This window comes from Lepus europaeus, chromosome 15 (genome assembly GCF_033115175.1).
Source record: "Lepus europaeus isolate LE1 chromosome 15, mLepTim1.pri, whole genome shotgun sequence".
Taxonomy (NCBI): domain Eukaryota; kingdom Metazoa; phylum Chordata; class Mammalia; order Lagomorpha; family Leporidae; genus Lepus; species Lepus europaeus.
In genome coordinates this window covers 1559084-1580012 of record NC_084841.1, presented here as the reverse complement: position 1 = coordinate 1580012, position 20929 = coordinate 1559084, and the positions used below count along the sequence as shown (strand labels likewise).

Sequence of the window (20929 nt, the reverse complement as noted above, 5' to 3'; positions counted from 1 at the left end):
AAAACAAACTTACAAAATCGGTGTTATTTCTACAAACTAACAATGAACTTTCTGAAAAATAAGAAAATAATCCCATGTGTGATGTCATCTCAGAAAATGATGATATGTAGGAATAAACTTAACCAACAAGGCGAAAGATTTGTAGGCTGAAAACAATAAAATATTGATGAAAGAGACTGAAGCAAATGCAAGCGGAAGCGACTTCACGTTCACAGATGGGTGAACACGGACCGCTGGAACATCCAACTACCCACAGCAACTTTCAGATTTAATGCAAACTTTGTCAGAATTCCTATGCCACGTTTAACTGTCCTAAAAGTTGTGTGGAGCCACCAAAGATCCTGCATCCCCACAGCAGCCCTGAACACAGTGAACAAAGCTGGGGCATCACACTGTCAGGGTTCAAAACACGTCACAAAGCTGTGGTCACTAAAGGGACACGACACTGGCCAACCGCCAGCAGTAGACAGAGCCCAGGTACAAGCCCAGATGCTTATGGTCAACTGATTTTCAAGAGAAGTGCCAAGGGCGTGCCATGGAGAAGGGGCAGGCGCTGGAATAGATGGTGTTGGGAAAACTAAGAAATCACATGAACAGAGTGAACAGGGACCCTATCTCACTGTTTTCTGTAAGAAACAACTGAAAACGCAGTCAAGATCCAAATAGGAGACCAGACAGCACACAAGAGAACATAAGGGGACAGCTGTGCGACCGTGGTGTGGACAGTGTGGGCAGTGCTGTGGGCAGTGTGGACAGTGGTGTGGGCAGCGGTGTGGACAGTGGTGTAGACAGTGCTGTGGGCAGTGGTGTGGGCATTAGTGTGGACAGTGTGGGCAGTGTTGTGGGCAGTGGTGTGGACAGTGTGGGCAGTGGTGTGGGCAGTGCTGTGGGCAGTGCTGTGGACAGTGTGGTCAGTGTTGTGGGCAGTGGTGTGGGCAGTGTTGTGGACAGTGTGGGCAGTGTTGTGGGCAGTGGTGTGGACAGTGTGGGCAGTGGTGTGGGCAGTGCTGTGGGCAGTGCTGTGGGCAGTGGTGTGGGCAGTGGTGTGGACGGTGTGGGCAGTGTTGTGGGCAGTGGTGTGGACAGTGTGGTCAGTGCTGTGGACAGTGGTGTGGGCAGTGTGGGCAGTGGTGTGGGCAGCGGTGTGGGCAGTGCTGTGGACAGTGTGGTCAGTGTTGTGGGCAGTGGTGTGGGCATTGGTGTGGACAGTGTGGTCAGTGTTGTGGGCAGTGGTGTGGACAGTGTTGTGGGCAGTGGTGTGGACAGTGTTGTGGGCAGTGCTGTGGACAGTGTGGTCAGTGTTGTGGGCAGTGGTATGGTCAGTGTTGTGGGCAGTGGTGTGGACAGTGTTGTGGGCAGTGCTGTGGACAGTGTGGTCAGTGTTGTGGGCAGTGGTGTGGACAGTGTTGTGGGCAGTGGTGTGGGCAGTGTTGTGGGCAGTGCTGTGGACAGTGTGGTCAGTGTTGTGGGCAGTGGTATGGACAGTGTTGTGGGCAGTGGTGTGGACAGTGTTGTGGGCAGTGCTGTGGACAGTGTGGTCAGTGTTGTGGGCAGTGGTGTGGACAGTGTTGTGGGCAGTGGTGTGGGCAGTGGTGTGGGCAGTGCTGTGGACAGTGATTTGGGGGCTGTGATCCCAAAAGTATAACCAGCAAAAGCAGTGCGAGTGACCAGTGCAATTTTATCAAACTGAAGAGCTTCCACACAGCAAAGAAGACGAGAACCTAATGAGAAAATGAACATTCTCCTAATATTCTTCAGGACCTGTTTGAACAGCATTCAGCGTGTGAACCGTGGCAACTGTGTCCAGCGTGTGAACCGTGGCAACTGTGCCCAGCAGGTGAGCTGTGTCTTGGTCATTATTAAGTAGCTGTGGTAGACTGTATTTTGCTGAAATGACCTAAGTTGGAGGTGGTCAGACAGTGGGCATGTGCACGGTGAGGGTGCGGTGTGCAGCACGGCGAGTCTCCGCGTGGCGCTGATCACCTGTCCCGCGGTGGCCATTTTCCCATGTGCTGTGCCACTTGGATCCCACACAGCTCCGCGGGGGTAGATGAGCCAGCCATTTGTTTCTTACGCTGCCTCCTCTTCAGAGATTCTGCCTTCACACCTCTCGGCCAGGCCTGAGTCTGGGCCATTCTGAAGTCAGGTCTGTTTATTTTCCTGTTTCCAGCTTTTTGGACCAATGCTGAGGAGCTGGGCTGCCTGCTCCCTGGGTTTGCACCACAGAGACACAGATGCTTGGGTGGGACGCGGCGCACGTTTGGGTCACCTCCACACAGGTTCACGTGTGCGTGTACCCAGTGTCCTCACACACAGCACATAGACACACACACGGGAATGCTCACAGCGCCTGCTTCCACTGTGGAAAGCAAGGAGGCAGCTCCATGTCCATCAGTGAGGGCTGCTGAGGGGCCACGGGACGTCCAGGCCCGGAGTAGGGCGCAGCCCCCCGGAGGAGCCGGGAAGAGCTTGTGATGGACAGAACGGCTTCCAAGACCAACGCCAACCAGGAGAGCCAGTCTCAGAGGAGAACTCAATGTCTGGCCCACCAGGAATCAACACAGAGCAAGCACCAGACCGCGCGTGTGTGGCACCTCTCCCACCTCTCACAGTGAAAACACAAAGCCTCACCGTGCCTGGGTCCGTGTCTGTGCCACTGCCCCATTGCCTCTCCCTGTGGATGTCTGCTTACCTGACGGGTGCCCTCGTGGGTCCCCATCTCCTCCTCACACCAGTCCTGATGGCTGCAGGACGAGCTGCTCCTTCCTGGACTCTGAGCCAAGTTCACCTTGGGAGCCACAGACGTGGGGCCTTCAGAGCCGTGCTCAGCAGGAGCGGGGCGTGGACTCCGCTCTCACGGTGGAGAGCCCCACACCCCCAGCATCAGATGCACCCCCAAGCTCTGGCTTGCATCAGCCTCCCCTCCGCGGCGGACTTCAGCACGTGGTTAACTGACAACGTCTCTCAGCACTTCCTGTTTCCAAACCCGTCTCCCCGCGGGACAGCCGTCAGGTTCCCGCTTCCGCCGGGGTGCCCGCATTTCCTGGCTCCTGTCTCTGCTGATGGAGGCCAGGCGCCCCGCCTGCCCTGCTGGCCTGGCTCCCTTTGATGGCCCACGTCAGAGGCCCTGGAGAAGCCGCTGCCCAGCAGCCATCTCTCCAGAGGGTCTCTGTTTCCTGAAATTTCAGCCAAACCCAAGGCAGCCACGGCAGGGGCTGGCGATCAGGGTGGGGGCCGGGGAAGAAAGCGCCCCCAGAGCGGTGCGACCTGGACCTTGACACTCGGGGGTGCGCGACCAGGAGGGGCGCAGGCTGGGGGCATCAGGGACGAGGAGCTACAAACGCAGCGCAGGGCCATCACTCAGCCGTGACCACCGCGACCTCCGCTCGTGCCCAGACGCAGCCTCAGCCTGGGCAGTGGAGTGGCGCCTGGGACCAGCCCGCGGGCGGGGATGAAGTTCAGCTCCATCGCAGGGTGGAGGCAAGAGGCTCAGTTCAGTCGCTCCCGACGCCCTCAGACGCCGCCACAGCCCATCCTCCGGTCAGGAAGCCCTTGTGGGGAGCAGGTTCCTGTAAGACAGGGCCTGGAACTGTGCTTGCGTGTCGGACGCTGAACCCATGTGGGAATCAGCACAGGACTTTGCGATGTCCACAGGCAAAATAAATAAGAAAAGCTGGCCCATTCAGAAAGACTTTTTTAAAATGAGTGTATTTATTTGACGGTAAGAGTTACGGAGAGAAAGAAATCTCTCCTCTGCTGGTTCACTGCAAGGCTGGGGCTGGGCCAGGCCAAAGCCTCGAGCCCGGAGCTCCATTCGGGTCTCTGACACAGGTGCAGGGGCCCAAGCGCTTGGGCCATCTGCTGCTGCATTCCCAGGGCATGAGCAGGGAGCTGGATCGGAAGTGGAGCAGCCGGGACTTGAGCTGGCTCCCCTAAGAGGGGTCGGGGTCGGGGGGCAGGTGGTGTCGGGGGTCGTGGTTGGGGGCAGGTGGTGTCGGGGTTGGGGCTGGGGGGCAGGTGGTGTCAGGGGTCGGGGTCAGGGGCAGGTGGTGTCGGGGGTCGTGGTTGGGGGCAGGTGGTGTCGGGGTTGGGGCTGGGGGGCAGGTGGTGTCAGGGGTCGTGGTTGGGGGCAGGTGGTGTTGGGGGTCGTGGTTGGGGGCAGGTGGTGTTGGGGGTCGTGGTTGGGGGCAGGTGGTGTCAGGGGTCGGGGTCGGGGGCAGGTGGTGTCGGGGGTCGGGGTCGGGGGGCAGGTGGTGCCGGGGGTCGTGGTTGGGGGGCAGTGGTGTTGGGGGTCGTGGTCGGGGGCAGGTGGTGTCGGGGTTGGGGGGCAGGTGGTGCCGGGGGTCGTGGTTGGGGGGCGGTGGTGTCAGGGGTTGGGGCCGGGGGGCAGGTGGTGTCGAGGGTCGGGGTCAGGGGGGCAGGTGGTGTCGGGGGTCGGGGTCAGGGGGGCAAGTGGTGTCGGGGTCGGGGGGCAGGTGGTGTCGGGGTTGGAGTCGGGGGCAGGTGGTGTCGGGGGTTGTGGTTGGGGGCGGTGGTGTCGGGGGTCGGGGTTGGGGGCAGGTGGTGTCAGGGGTCGTGGTTGGGGGCAGGTGGTGTCGGGGTTGGGGCTGGGGGGCAGGTGGTGTCAGGGGTCGGGGTCAGGGGGCAGGTGGTGTCGGGGTTGTGGTTGGGGGCAGGTGGTGTCGGGGTTGGGGCTGGGGGGCAGGTGGTGTCGGGGGTCGGGGTCGGGGGGCAGGTGGTGTCGGGGTTGGGGCTGGTGGGCAGGTGGTGTCGGGGGTCGGGGTCGGGGGGCAGGTGGTGTCGGGGGTCGGGGGGCAGGTGGTGTCGGGGTTGGGGCTGGGGGGCAGGTGGTGTCGGGGGTCAGGGTTGGGGGCGGTGGTGTCCGGGGTCAGGGTTGGGGGCAGGTGGTGTCGGGGGTCGGGGTCAGGGGGCAGGTGGTGTCGCGGGTCATGGTTGGGGGGCAGGTGGTGTTGGGGGTCGGGGGCAGGTGGTGTCGGGGTCGGGGCTGGGGGGCAGGTGGTGTCGGGGTTGGGGCTGGGGGGCAGGTGGTGTCGGGGGTCGGGGTCGGGGGGCAGGTGGTGTCGGGGGTCGTGGTTGGGGGCAGGTGGTGTCGGGGTTGGGGCTGGGGGGCAGGTGGTGTCGGGGGTCGGGGTCGGGGGGCAGGTGGTGTCAGGGGTCGGGGGGCAGGTGGTGTCGGGGGTCGGGGGGCAGGTGGTGTCGGGGTTGGGGCTGGGGGGCAGGTGGTGTCGGGGGTTGTGGTTGGGGGCGGTGGTGTCCGGGGTCGGGGTTGGGGGCAGGTGGTGTCAGGGGTCGTGGTTGGGGGCAGGTGGGGTCGGGGGTTGGGGTCGGGGGGCAGGTGGTGTTGGGGTTGGGGCTGGGGGGCAGGTGGTGTCGGGGGTCGGGGTCGGGGGGCAGGTGGTGTCGCGGGTCATGGTTGGGGGGCAGGTGGTGTTGGGGGTCAGGGGCAGGTGGTGTCGGGGGTCGTGGTCAGGGGGGCAGGTGGTGTCGGGGTCGGGGTCGGGGGGCAGGTGGTGTCGCGGGTCATGGTTGGGGGGCAGGTGGTGTTGGGGGTCGGGGGCAGGTGGTGTCGGGGGTCGGGGTCGGGGGGCAGGTGGTGTCGGGGGTCGGGGGGCAGGTGGTGTCGGGGGTCAGGGTTGGGGGCGGTGGTGTCCGGGGTCAGGGTTGGGGGCAGGTGGTGTCGGGGGTCGGGGTCAGGGGGCAGGTGGTGTCGCGGGTCATGGTTGGGGGGCAGGTGGTGTTGGGGGTCGGGGGCAGGTGGTGTCAGGGGTCGTGGTTGGGGGCAGGTGGGGTCGGGGGTTGGGGTCGGGGGGCAGGTGGTGTCGGGGTCGGGGCTGGGGGGCAGGTGGTGTCGGGGTTGGGGCTGGGGGGCAGGTGGTGTCGGGGGTCGGGGTCGGGGGGCAGGTGGTGTCGGGGTCGTGGTTGGGGGCAGGTGGTGTCGGGGTTGGGGCTGGGGGGCAGGTGGTGTCGGGGGTCGGGGTCGGGGGGCAGGTGGTGTCGCGGGTCATGGTTGGGGGGCAGGTGGTGTTGGGGGTCGGGGGCAGGTGGTGTCGGGGGTCGTGGTCAGGGGGGCAGGTGGTGTCGGGGTCGGGGCTGGGGGGCAGGTGGTGTCGGGGGTTGTGGTCAGGGGGGCAGGTGGTGTCGGGGGTCGGGGTCGGGGGGCAGGTGGTGCCGGGGGTCGTGGTTGGGGGGCAGTGGTGTCAGGGGTTGGGGCTGGGGGGCAGGTGGTGTCGGGGGTCGGGGGCAGGTGGCAGCTTTACCTGCGGTGCCACGGCTCTGCCCCAAGAACACTGGTGTGACGGAATCACCCAGGAATTGGTCTCGGGTGTCCAGAAGCAGCAGCAGCCTCTGCTCTGAACTGGGAGAGTGTCCCAGGGCTCTCCGTTAGAGAAGGAAGGCACAGAGAACCTCGAAAAGCACGAAACTACAAAAGCAAGCAGGGATTATGGGATGCGGGAATGGTCCTTCAAGGAAATGAGCGTTGGTCGATACTCCACTCACCTCGGGACATTGAGATGCACCTTTTGGATTTATATGGTACTGTGTAGGGGAAAGAAATCCTGTTTTCCCTAGAACTGGGTGTGTTTTATTGTGTGGGCAACACGCGGGCAGTTTGGGGGGCAGCAGGTGCTCGTGCGGCCACGTGGAACACACGGCGAAGGCGGGCAGGCCCTGCAGCCTCACGGCAGCCACCGTCCCGGGCTTGGCCCAGCCTCGGGCTCCCCGCGGCCCTGCAGCCTCACGGCAGCCACCGTCCCGGGCTTGGCCCAGCCTCGGGCTCCCCGCGGCCCTGCTCCGCCTCTGTAGGGTGAGCAGCTGCTGCCTCTTCTGAGAAGGCGAAAGGGCCTCGGCAAAGAACAGCGCAGGCTCAGTTTTCCACCTGCAAGTTTTGGAATCACAAGGCACCGTATTAATAACGATAATAGTTACAGAAAAACAATTACAGGTGTCTTCTACCATCATTCTGCACGTGTGATCCAAATTCTCCCTTTTTTTTTAGAAATTTATAAAATAAAGGATTTCTCCATTTGGTAAAAAGCGCTCATGGGGCCGGCGCTGTGGTGCAGTGGGTTAAAGCCAACATCCTATATGGGCACCGGTTCGAGTCCCGGCTGCTCCACTTCTGATCCAGCTCTCTGCTATGGCCTGGGAAAGCAGCAGAAGATGAGATGGCCCATGTGCTTGGGCCCCTGCACTCACGTGGGAGACCTGGAAGAAGCTCCTGGCTCCTGGCTACGGATTGGCTCAGCTCCAGCCATCATGGCCGTTTAGGGAGCGAACTAGCAGATGGAAGACCTTCCCTCTCCCTCTCCCTCTCCCTCTCTCTCCCCCCTCCACCTCCCCCCCACACTCCCTCTCAAATAAATAAAATAAATCTTTTTTAAAAGCATTCATGATAATATATTCATTACACATTCACATACAGGATGTGTTTTGTGATAAATAATCGTATTTTACCAAACATAAAACAAGGATTTAAAACCATTCTTTAGTCTTGGATCAATAGAAGATCAGTAATCTGGATTGCCTGCATTTCCGGGTAATTTAGTGGGGAGCGAGATTTCCAGCAGCTGGTACATCTAGCACTGGGCGAGTCCTGCACGCCTGTGTCCACCTGCAGTCACCACACAGGCAGGTGGAAGCGTTTCCCCTCAGCTCGGGACAGACAGGACGTCCACTCTTTCCTCCGCTATTCACTGCCGTATCGAGAGCATCAGCGAGAGCAGCTGGGGAAGAGAAGGAAGGCAGGCATCACATTGGAAAGGAAGAAGTCAGATTATCTGTGTCGGCAGACGACTTTGTATGTGGAGAGACCTACACACCCCAGCAGAAACCTGTCAGCCATGAGGAACAAACTCAGAGAAGTCACAGGACTCAAAACCAGCACAGGAGGAGACCAGCACAGCAATGCTGACCTTTGTGAAAGAGAAATCAAGGAAGAGCTCCTGCTCATCACCGCTGCCAGAAGCAGGTGTCAGGAAAACACGGAACCAAAGCGGAAGAGCTCCGCAACGAGAAGTGGGAACCACTGGGGACAGCAGCCATCGGGAAGGAGCGGGCGCTGTGGCACAGAGACTCAGCTGTGGCCCGGGACACCTGCACCCGTGTCCCAGCGCCGGGGAGTGTCCTGGCTGCTCCACCTCTGATGCTCAGAGGAGCCGCACGGTGGCTCAGTGGTCAAGTACCTGAGTCCCCGCCACCAGGAGTGCCTGGCTCCTGGCTTCAGAATTGGCGCAGCTCGGGCTTTCGCTGCTATTTTGAGAGTGAATTAATGGAAGATTCTCTCTCTCTCTCTCTCTCTCTCTCTCTCTCTCTCTCTCTCTTTCAAACAAATAAATAAACATTTAAACCATCCAGCACACACACACAGAATGGAGATATTCCTTGTTAATGTATTCATAGAATTAATGTCATCAAGATGTCCATCTACCTAATGCAATGTAAAGATTCAGTGCAATTCTCCATCAGATTCCAATGCCATTCCTATAGAATCAGAAAGAAGAATTCTGAAATTCATAGAGAAACACAAAAGACCCGGAATAACCCGAGTGGTCCTCGTCTAAGTAGACGCAGAAGGAAAGAAGGAAAGCAGGGTTGTCACGATGCCTGCCTGCGAGCGTCCCGCAAAGCCACAGACTGAACCTGCACGCTGCCTGCACAAAGACCAACGCGCAGACCCGTGGACCAGAACAGAGCGCCCAGGAGTTACTGCAAACACACACCTGCCTGATTTTCATAGACGCCAAGAACATCACTTTGAAGAGAGGATAGTTTTTTTCAATAAATGGTGTTGGCAAAATTGGATACACCTATATAGAAAAATGAAATTAGATCCCTACCTCTTAACATATACAAAAATCAATGCAAGACAAATCAAAGGTACAGACATAAGACCTGAAACTATGAAATTGCTGAAAGAAAAACAAGGAAAACACTTCAAGACATGGGCATAGCTACTTCTTTTTTGGATCAAACCTTAATACTGCAGCCAGGGGCCAGCGCTGTGGCACAGCAGGTTAAAGCCCCAGCCTGCAGCACTGGCATCCCACATGGGCGCCGGTTCAATTCCCGGCTGCTCCTCTTCCAATCCAGCTCTCTGCTATGGCCTGGGAAAGCAGTGGAAGATGGCCCAGGTCCTTGGGCCCCTGCACCTGCATAGGAGACCTGGAAGAAGCTCCTGGCTCCTGGCTTCAGAATTGGCGCAGTTCTGTTTGTTGCAGTCATTTGGGGAGTGAACCAGTAGAATGGAAGACCTCTCTCTCTCTCTTTCTCTCTCTCTCTCTACCTCTAACTCTGTCTTCCAAATAAATAAAATAAATCTTAAAAAAAAAAAGCTGCAGGCAACCAAGTCAAAACCTGACAAATGGATTACACCCAATTTAGACGCTTCTGCACAGCAAAGAAATCAGTCCATAGAGCGGAGAAAATATCTGCAAGCAACTCATCCAACAAAGGATTCATACCAGAATCTACAGGAACCCAAAAAAGTCATCAACAACCACAAAAAAACCAATTAAGAAATGAGGAAAGGACCTGAATAGATGGCTGTCAAAGAAATACAAATAGTCAACAAATAAATGAAAAAACAATCAAGTTTTTATGAAATGCAAATCAAAACCAGATGAGATGTGACCCAGCTGCTGGCCGAAAGGTCACTATAAGGGACAGAAAGTAGCAGACGCCGGCAGTGTGGAGGAAGAGCAACTCCTGCCTGGCCTTGGGAACGTAAATCAGTGCAGTCGCCGTGGAAACGGAACCGAGACGCCATACAGAGCAGACCGGGGCTGCCGCGGGCCCAGCAAGCCCGGCGCTGGGTGCAGGAGACTCACAGCCAAGTGACGAGAGGTCGCTGTAGCAGATGCCTGCTCCGCACGCGTCCCACAGCACTGCACACAGGGGCGAGGGTGTGGGATCAGCCACGGGTCATCACCAGAGGACGAGCACAGAAAGTGCCACACACACACTCACACACACACTCACACACACTCACACTCACACACATGCACACACTGCACACAGGGGCGAGGGTGTGGGATCAGCCACGGGTTATCACCACTCACACTCACACATCACCACTCACACTCACACACTGCACACAGGGGCAAGGGTGTGGGATCAGACACGGGTCATCACCAGAGGACGAGCACAGAAAGTGCCACACACACTCACACTCACACACACTCTCACACTCGCACTCACACACACTCAAACACACTCACACACACTGCACACAGGGGCGAGGGTGTGGGATCAGCCACGGGTCATCACCAGAGGATGAGCACAGAAAGTACCACACACACTCACACACACACTCACACACACACTCACACTCACACATACTCACACACACACTCACACACACTGCACACAGGGGCGAGGGTGTGGGATCAGCCACGGGTCATCACCAGAGGACTAGCACAGAAAGTGCCACACACACTCACACTTACACACACTCTCACACTCGCACACACTCACACACTCGCACTCAAACACACTCTCACACACATACTCACACGCATGCACACACTCACACTCACACATACTCACACACACTGCACACAGGGGCAAAGGTGTGGAATCAGCCACAGGCTCATCACCAGAGGAGGGAGCACAGAAAATGCCACACACACACTCACTCACACACGCACTCTCACACACACTCATACACATACACTCACACACTCACACACTCTCACACTCACACACACTCAAACACACTCTCACACACTCACACTCACACACTCTCACACACTCACACACTTGCTCACTCTCACACACACTCATTCTCACACACATTCACACACTCAAACACACTCACTCTCACACACTCACACACTCACTCACACTCACACACTCAAACACTCACACACTCACACACTCACACACTCACACACTTGCTCACTCTCACACACACTCACTCTCACACACACTCACACACAGACTCACACACTCACACACACACATGCACACTCACACACCCACACACACATACTCACACACATTCACACACTCACACACTCTCACACTCACACACACTCAAACACACTCAAACACACACGTTCACACACATTCACACTCACACACTCACTCACACACTCACACTCACACACACTCACACACTTGCTCACTCTCACACACACTCACACTCACACGCACTCAAACACACACTCACACACTCTCACACACTCACACACTTGCTCACTCTCACACACACTCACTCTCACACACACATTCACACACACTCACACACAGACTCACACACTCTCACACACATGCACACTCACACACACTCAAACACACTCTCACACACATACTCACATGCATGCACACACTCACACTCACACATACTCACACACACTGCACACAGGGGCAAAGGTGTGGAATCAGCCACAGGCTCATCACCAGAGGAGGGAGCACAGAAAAATGCCACACACACTCACTCACACATGCACTCTCACACACACTCACACACATACACTCACACACATTCACACTCACACACTCACACACTCTCACACTCACACATTCAAACACACTCACTCTCACACACTCACACTCACACTCACACACTCAAACACTCACACACTCACACATTCAAACACACTCACTCTCACACACTCACACTCACACTCACACACATTCACACTCACACACTCACACACTCACACACTCTCACACTCACACATTCAAACACACTCACTCTCACACACTCACACTCACACACAGACTCACACAAACACACACTCACACACTTGCTCACTCTCACACACACTCACTCGCACACATTCACACACACACTCACAGACTCACACACTCTCACACACACATGCACACTCACACACCCACACACACTCACAGCAGAGTACTATCCAGCCATAAAAAGGATGAAATTCTGTCACGTGCAGTGGAATGGATGGGACCGGAGGACTCACGTCACATGACACAAGCCAGACACAGAAACAGCACAAACCCCCCTCCCCTGTGGGAGCTCAGACAGCAAACAGAACAGACCAGAAGCCCTCGATCTGAACCCAGGATGGAGCGCACCGAGGCTTGGGCGGGAGAGGGGGTTTGGAGAACGGACCCGATCAGTCAGGTTGCAGGAACAAGTTCCTGGGGTCACACCGCACACGGGGGAGCCGGAGTTCATGACCCACGGGTGCTGCCTGGACACGTGGAAGAAGGAAGCTCCAAGTGTGCAGTCCCGAAGTGGGGTCACGGAGGGGAAGTGCCGGGCGGCCCTGCTGGGGTCCGTGCGCACTGCTCACCTATCCAGTACACGCGTAGCCCGTGAGGATGTGGCTTATTGTGACAAAACGTTTCCTTAAACATGCGTGCACCCGAATAACAGGTCGCATGATTTAAAAAAGGAAACATCGATGTAAAAACACATTGGAGCAATCAAACAAGAATGCTTGAGTACGTCCTGTGGCCAAAGTTTCAGGCAACCCTTCCACTCTTCTCATAACCCTTGGTCCAAAAGTTGAATTCGCTGTGTCCGGTCTCATTCGCACAGCAGAGGCGCCCTGGAGCGCTTGGGGCAGAGAGCAGGGAGCTGCCACTGTGGTGCAAGTCTGTACTCAGCAAACCAGAGCTGCAAAGCTAGCCGGGGGCAGAGGGAGCCGCGCGCATGTTTAGCATTATTTAATATTTATATTTAAACGCAAATTAAGGACTGTTTAGAGGATGTTTGCATTAAGAGATTGGGTTTGCTTTAATTATTTGGTTATTTGTTATTCCTTTATAGCCTTTATTAATCAAATGAAAATACGGCTTTTAATAGATTTCATTTCTTTTAAAAAATAGCTCACTGAATTATTAAATGGTAGCGTCTCCTTGCACGATGCTGCTCCGTGGTGAGGGTCCCTGCGGGTCTCTGCCTGGGCCACCTCCACTGTGGCTCTCAGGTTTCCAGCCCTCTCCTTTGGAGCCGGGCTTCTCTGTCCCTGTCCCCAAGTTGTACTTTGACGGCCTCCTTTGGAGCTGCTGACACTTCCACAGTCCTCCGCGGGTAGATGGTGGACTGACCCTCTCACCTCCCACCAGCCCAGGGACTCGGACCCCACCCTTCCAGTTTCTGGGCATCAGTGACCAAATTTCCAGTCTTGGAAAACACGCAATGGCGACCTCAAGGCAGTGATGGGTGGGACAGTGAAACACCTGCTGCTGCCTGCCCTCGCTCATGCCATGGTTACCTCCCTGGAGAGCCCTGCCCCGCCCCCTCCTGGCCATGCTGCCCTGCCACTGCCCCAGCACTGGTGGCGCCCACAGAACCTCAGCTCCCCGACTCTGGGATGTGCCCAGCACCACTGTCCTCCCCCGACGAGGAGGGTCACTCCTGCACCCACCCAGCCGCAGCACGCACACAGCCCAGGCAGCGTGGCTCTCATGCATGCAGCCTGCCACGGCGGCACGGCGTGGCCTGCCCTGGAGAGCTTGCCACCGTGGGCTCCTCAGTAGTGACCCGGGACCCAGCAGCAGAGCCAGGGCAGTGCAACGCTCTGTTGGGTGACTGCTGATGTCTTGGTGGGTGGGTGGTTGGATGGATTGGGTGGATGGATGGGAGGAGGTATAGACGGATGGGTGGAAGGAGGTATAGACGGATGGAGAGATGGATGGACGCTTGGATGGATGGATGGAGACAGAAGAGAACATAAATTGCTCCATGTTGAGTCTCCTTCATCCAGGTGGTAGAAATCACAATGTAATCTTAACTTCTTTGCCCTTGGCAATGGCGCTCTGGCCACACACGCACAGTCCTCCAGTCCTAATGCCATGACCAGTGTCCACCAGGCACCACTGACCATGCACCTGTGACCCCATGACTGTATCTTAGGAAACCTTAGTATTCCCAGTCATTCACCAGGGCTGGAACGGAACCTAACCGTGTACTGCCTCTCACCTCTGGCCCAAGCCCCGGGTCTCAACGACCCTGCATGTGCTTCGTTCTCCTCCAAGCATGGAGGCTTTGGGACGCCCCCCCGGGAGGCAAGGTCCCCCCCGGCCCTGCAGCCCCTCCCACCTTCCCTTTCCAGCCTACCTGGAGCATCACCCCACGCGCCAGCACAGAAGTGTGGCCGTTTGTGCTTTCGTTTTTTAAACCTAATGAGAGGGCAGGGTTTGAGGGCACTCGCTCTGTGAGCGATGCCACTTCCTGCGTGCGCGGTGGCTGTCGCAAGGCCCCTTTAAGGCAGTAGTGCAGTGCGTAGAGACCTGCCAGCCTCTGAGGACAGGGGGACCTGCCCTTCCCAGCCCCTCCCTGCCTCGCCTAGGCAGCGGCCTCCGCCCTGTGCGGGCCAGGTCTGCACGCTCACCTGGCGCCCACAGGGCCCACGCGGCTCCATTCCGGAGGCCCCGCACGCCCGCCGAGCTCCGGCCAGGGCCAGCAAGCCTCAGACAACAACTGCGTGTCATTAATTCTTATTGATGTGAAAAGTTTCCTTTTTAGCAAAACAAAAACTGTTCAGCAAGCATCATACTCTACGTCAATAATAGGAAGGAAAATAAGTGTGAAAACGTGCTAAAAACCTCCCGCGCCCTCCACTAATGACCGGAAGCTTTTGCTGTGCTAATTCTCTCCACACTTTTAATTGCGATCAATGAACCTCCGCAGCTGACATTTAAAAATGCTGAGCTGCACGGAGGAGCACAGACTGCGGAAATCTACAACGTGGGACTGAATTTGCCAAATCAATAAACTTTGCCATTAAACAAATAGTAGCATGTAAACAGTCGCCAAGATTAGCAAGCATGGAGGGCTGAGCCGGGAGGACTTAATTATTGTTTAATGGCACAGCGCGGAGCTGCGCCTCCCTACAGGGGTCCCACGCTGGGAGAAGCCACTGTCCCCTGCTCTGCCTCTTGGATCCTGAGAAAGCCAAGGCCCTCAGGGCCAGAAAACGGACTTTCTGGGGTCGTCTGTGATAAAAGTCAAAGGCGCTGGCCCGCCAGTGCAATGGGCAGTCATCACGGCATCAGACACAGGCGTGCGACTTTGCCCCGCCCTGCTGGGGGTGTGTCCTTGTGACGCCAATCACTCAGCAGCCGTGCACGCCCATCGGCTTTGCGGGCTCAGGAGAGGAAGCCTCTGAACACCGTGCAGACCTCAGGAGACCCAGCACACGCGGTCCGCACTTTTATGGGGACTTATTAGCAGCAATCGTGAGTACGTGATCCGCGGGCCGTCCTCTGCGCCCGAGGAGAACGGCCCCTCTTGGAGAAGGGGACTGGTGAGGGCAGCTCAGCGTGTCCCTGTGACACCCGGCAAGCACAGCCACACACTGCGAAACGCAGTGGCTCACCTGGCACCTACACCCAGAGAACGCCCACACCCAGGAAACACCCACACCCGGGAAACACCCACACCCGGGGAACACTCTAAACCCTGGAAACACCCACACCTGGAAAACACCCACACCCAGCACCCACACCCGGGAAACACCTGCACCCAGGAAACACCACACCCAGGAAACACCCATACCCAGGGAACACTCTAAACCCTGGAAACACCTATACCCGGGAAACACCCACACCCAGGAAACACCCACACCTGGAAAACGCCCACACCCAGGAAACACCTACACCCAGGGAACACTCTAAACCCTGGAAACACCCACACCCAGCACCCACACCCGGGAAACACCTGCACCCAGGAAACACCCACACCCAGGAAACACCCACACCCAGGGAACACTCTAAACCCTGGAAACACCCATACCCGGGAAACACCCACACCCAGGGAACACTCTAAACCCTGGAAACACCCACACCTGGAAAACACCCACACCCAGCACCCACACCCAGGAAACACCTGCACCCAGGAAACACCCACACCCAGGGAACACTCTAAACCCTGGAAACACCCATACCCGGGAAACACCCACACCCAGGGAACACTCTAAACCCTGGAAACACCTATACCCGGGAAACACCCACACCCAGGAAACACCCACACCCAGGGAACACTCTAAACCCTGGAAACACCTATACCCGGGAAACACCCACACCCAGGAAACACCCACACCTGGAAAACGCTCACACCCAGGAAACACCTACACCCGGGGAACACCCACACCCAGGGAACACCCACACCCAGGGAACACTCTAAACCCTGGAAACACCCACACCTGGAAAACACCCACACCCAGCACCCACACCCGGGAAACACCTGCACCCAGGAAACACCCACACCCAGGAAACACCCACACCCAGGGAAACACCCACACCCAGGGAACACTCTAAACCCAGGAAACACCTATACCCGGGAAACACCCACACCCAGGAAACACCCACACCTGGAAAACGCCCACACCCAGGAAACACCTACACCCGGGGAACACCCACACCTGGGGAACACTCTAAACCCAGGAAACACCCACACCCAGGAAACACCCACACCCGGGGAACACCCACACCCAGGGAACACTCTAAACCCTGGAAACACCCACACCTGGAAAACACCCACACCCAGCACCCACACCCGGGAAACACCTGCACCCAGGAAACACCCACACCCAGGGAACACTCTAAACCCTGGAAACACCCATACCCAGGAAACACCCACACCCAGGAAACACCCACACCCAGGGAAACACCCACACCCAGGGAACACTCTAAACCCTGGAAACACCCATACCCAGGAAACACCCACACCCAGGAAACACCCACACCCAGGGAAACACCCACACCCAGGGAACACTCTAAACCCTGGAAACACCTATACCCGGGAAACACCCACACCCAGGAAACACCCACACCTGGAAAACGCCCACACCCAGGAAACACCTACACCCGGGGAACACCCACACCTGGGGAACACCCACACCTGGAAAACGCCCACACCCGGGAAACACCTGCACCCAGGAAACACCCACACCCAGGGAACACCCACACCCGGGGAACACCCACACCCAGGGAACACTCTAAACCCAGGAAACACCCACACCTGGAAAACGCCCACACCCGGGAAACACCCACACCCAGGGAACACTCTAAACCCTGGAAACACCTATACCCGGGAAACACCCACACCCAGGGAACACCGACACCTGGAAAACGCCCACACCCAGGAAACACCTACACCCGGGGAATACCCACACCCGGGGAACACCCACACCTGGAAAACGCCCACACCCGGGAAACACCTGCACCCAGGAAACACCCACACCCAGGGAACACTCTAAACCCTGGAAACACCTATACTCGGGAAACACCCACACCCAGGAAACACCCACACCTGGAAAACGCCCACACCCGGGAAACACCTGCACCCAGGAAACACCCACACCCAGGGAACACTCTAAACCCTGGAAACACCTATACCCGGGAAACACCCACACCTGGAAAACACCCACACCCAGCACCCACACCCGGGAAACACCTGCACCCAGGAAACACCCACACCCAGGGAACACTCTAAACCCTGGAAACACCCATACCCAGGAAACACCCACACCTGGAAAACGCCCACACCCGGGAAACACCTGCACCCAGGAAACACCCACACCCAGGGAACACCCACACCTGGGAAACACCTGCACCCAGGAAACACCCACACCCAGGGAACACCCACACCCAGGGAAACACCCACACCTGGGAAACACCTGCACCCAGGAAACACCCACACCCAGGGAACACTCTAAACCCTGGAAACACCCATACCCGGGAAACACCCACACCCGGGAAACACCCACACCCAGGAAACACCCACACCTGGAAAACGCCCACACCCGGGAAACACCCACACCCAGGAAACACCCACACCTGGAAAACGCCCACACCCGGGAAACACCTGCACCCAGGAAACACCCACACCCAGGGAACACCCACACCCAGGGAAACACCCACACCTGGGAAACACCTGCACCCAGGAAACACCCACACCCAGGGAACACTCTAAACCCTGGAAACACCCATACCCGGGAAACACCCACACCCGGGAAACACCTACACCCAGGAAACACCCACACCTGGAAAACGCCCACACCCAGGGAACACCTAAACCCTGGAAACACCCACACCCAGGAAACACCCACACCCGGGAAACACCCACACCCGGGAAACACCCACACCCAGGGAACACCTACACCCAGGGAACACTCTAAACCCTGGAAACACCTATACCCGGGAAACCCCTGCACCCAGGAAACACCTACACCCAGGAAACACCCACACCCGGCACTCACACCCAGGAAACACCCACACCCGGCACTCACACCCAGGAAACACCCCCACCCGGCACCCACACCCAGGAAGCACCTCATGACGCCTTCACGTCCCATTGCCTCTCGCAGTGAAGGTGACGGGCCTAGGTTCGCAGGGCAGAGGAAGTCCAGTCTGCTGTGGCCACATCGACTCCACAGACACCAGGCGCCCGCCTGCAGGTCAGCACCCAGCCCCCGACTCTGGGGACAACGGGGCTCCTCTTCCTACTTAGGAGCCAGCTGCCTGGCCGAGCCTAGCAGTCCTGGGCCTCTCGGGTGCCACCACGACTCTTGGTGAACGTGCCAGTGGCTGCCACGCTCAGGCCGACCTCGCCATGGGCCTCTTCCTGGGCCCACAGCCTGTCCCTGCCCTCACCACGCTGCTCTGTCCACAAGGGCACCAACCCTCAGGGGTCCACGTAAACCAGCATCAGCTCCCAAGATGCTTGTGGGCCTGAGCTCCGGCGCCCCTCACATCCCTGTCTGGCCTGGGAGTGCCCAGGCAGGGCTGGAGCGGGCGGTGGTCCCCCCAGACACAGACACAGAGCTGCCACTTCTCATGGACACGGAGTCGGGTGCCCCAGCCTCCCCCACCGCGCCTGCCGGGCTCACAGGCAGCTGAGCGCCCCTGCTTCTTGGGAAGAGGTCGCGGGCTCTCCTGAGGCCCCCGGGGACCTGGACCGCCTCACCCCCCTGCCCTCCAGAGCCCCTCCTCCAGCCCTGCCTGTCCTACAGACACCTGTTAGGCGCCACCTGTCACCTCCTTCCTCGCAGGTGTGGATTCTGACCCTGTGGCTGCCCTGGCTCTGTGAAACCCCAGAAACACCGGGTCCTGTGCGATTGCCAGCTGTGCGCTGGGACACCAGGAGCCGCCCTCCACGCCAGGTGCCAGGTGCCGGTCTCCCAGGGAAACTTCAACCATCCGCAGCCGTAGCGACCGCCCGACCTCAGGGCACCCACTACAGCCGCTGGGGCATGCCGGGACCCGGCTTTCCCAGGACCCCCGATGGGTTGTGTCCTCTCATTTGTGTGCTCTGGGTTGGGGCCCAGAGGTCTGTGGGTACGAGAGAAAATGACACTATTTTCCCCTGTTGCTTCTCAGGTTCAGGGTGGCTCAAGCAAGGCGAAACAATGGGGCGAATCGGTGAGATACAGTTTTACAAGGAAGCCGTCCTTCAGCGGTCTGAAAGGTTACCGGGAGCAGAAAGTGACAAGGGGGTCTGTCTCGTGCTAGCAGCTGTTAGCCTGGGTGGAAATCTCCCCTGAGAACAGACAGAGCTCTCCGCCCACCAAGACACCCGGCAAAGAAGACAGTGCCATGATTTCCTTTCCGAGAGCTGTGTTGGGACGTCAGGTGGAGTACGCAGGGCCGACGCAGACATCCCACGGAAGACCCCGCGCCGGGAGGCCAGGGGAAGCTCAGGAGCAGAGGTAGCGCTGGGTTTCCTCCGAGTGTCCAAGTGGTAAAAGGATCAGCCGTCCATCTTTTGTCTTCTGCCTCCCCTGGTAGAGACCAAGCACTGAGACACACAGAGATCCCACGGCACAACAGGGCTTCCGTGAGCCTGAAGCAGACGCGGCCAGCCTCGGAACGCCTGGCACTGGTGTGGACCTCGTGTGCTCTCTGCTGGTGTCAGAACCAGGCCTCTGCCGCTCTCACTGTGGAGAGGAGGAGCATTTTATCAATGCCGCCGAGGGGTGCCATCTGCAGCCTTTATATTTAGCCATCACGGCCAAATTCGCCTGTTTTGGACAGCAGTGGGGAAGCCAGCTGGCAATCTGGGCCAGCGCCTTTGACTTTTATCACAGCACAGCAGTAAGTTAGGGAAACACTAGCAAATATCTGGAGAGACATCGCGAACGACTTGTCTCGTGCTGTGGAGACGCCCCAGAAAGCCTGAGGGCACAGACCGGCTCAAGTCCCTCTGCGGACACGGGGCTCTGGGAGTGGCTCACGAGACGCAACTGTTACCCACAAAACATAAAGGCTCAGGCCTCCAGCCCGGATTCCACTTCTCTGCCTGCAGCACCAAAAACGAATTGCCCAGCAGCCGCATCGCTTGGTCATCCTGTGGGTGGGACCCCGTGCAGATAAAGTCACGCGGGCCTGCGCCTCCCCGCTGAGCAGGCCAGACCGCGGGGACCTCACTGTGCACTTGGTAAGTGTGTGGCCTCTCCGCGAGCCCAGCCCAGGCACAGCCGCGTGCCCAACACTGCCCCCAGCTCCAGGTCTTCCACATGCACCTGTCTCACAGGGCACAGGTCAAGTCATCTACGTAAGAAAGTGCTGTTTTTGTGCCACACAAGACGTGTAAGTTCAAAACTACACAATAATAGGTGGAGAAACAGCACTGGATAAAATTCAGATTTCTTCCAAATGGGAGGATGAACGTGGAAACTTTATTTTAAATCAATGGGCGGGGCCAGCGCTGTGGCACGGTAGGCTAAGCCTCTGCCTGGGGCACACGCATCCCGTGTGGGCGCTGGTTCAAGTCCTGGCCACTCCTCTTCCGATCCAGCTCTCTGCTGTGGCCTGGGAAAGCAGTAGAAGATGGCCCACGTTCTTGGGCTCCTGCTCCGTGTGGGAGACCTGGAATGAGCTCCTGGCTTCAGCTCAGTGCAGCTCTGGCTGCTGTGGCCCTGTGGGAGTGAACCAGCGGATGGAAGACCTCTCTCTCTCACTCTCTCTCTCTCTGTTTTTCCCTCTT

The 20929-nt window shown here is 57.9% G+C and overlaps 1 protein-coding gene across 1 annotated transcript in view; it reads right to left on the bottom strand.

Annotated features, from left to right (window-relative positions):
• Positions 1–5458: 5458 nt before the first annotated feature.
• The window catches only part of LOC133774707 (basic proline-rich protein-like), a 47613-nt gene continuing 32142 nt past the window's right edge, over positions 5459–20929 (bottom strand). Inside the window, exon 4 of the mRNA XM_062212617.1 lies at positions 5459–5852. Coding sequence (XP_062068601.1) covers positions 5459–5852 — 394 coding nt within the window. The remainder of the gene's footprint in view (positions 5853–20929) is intronic.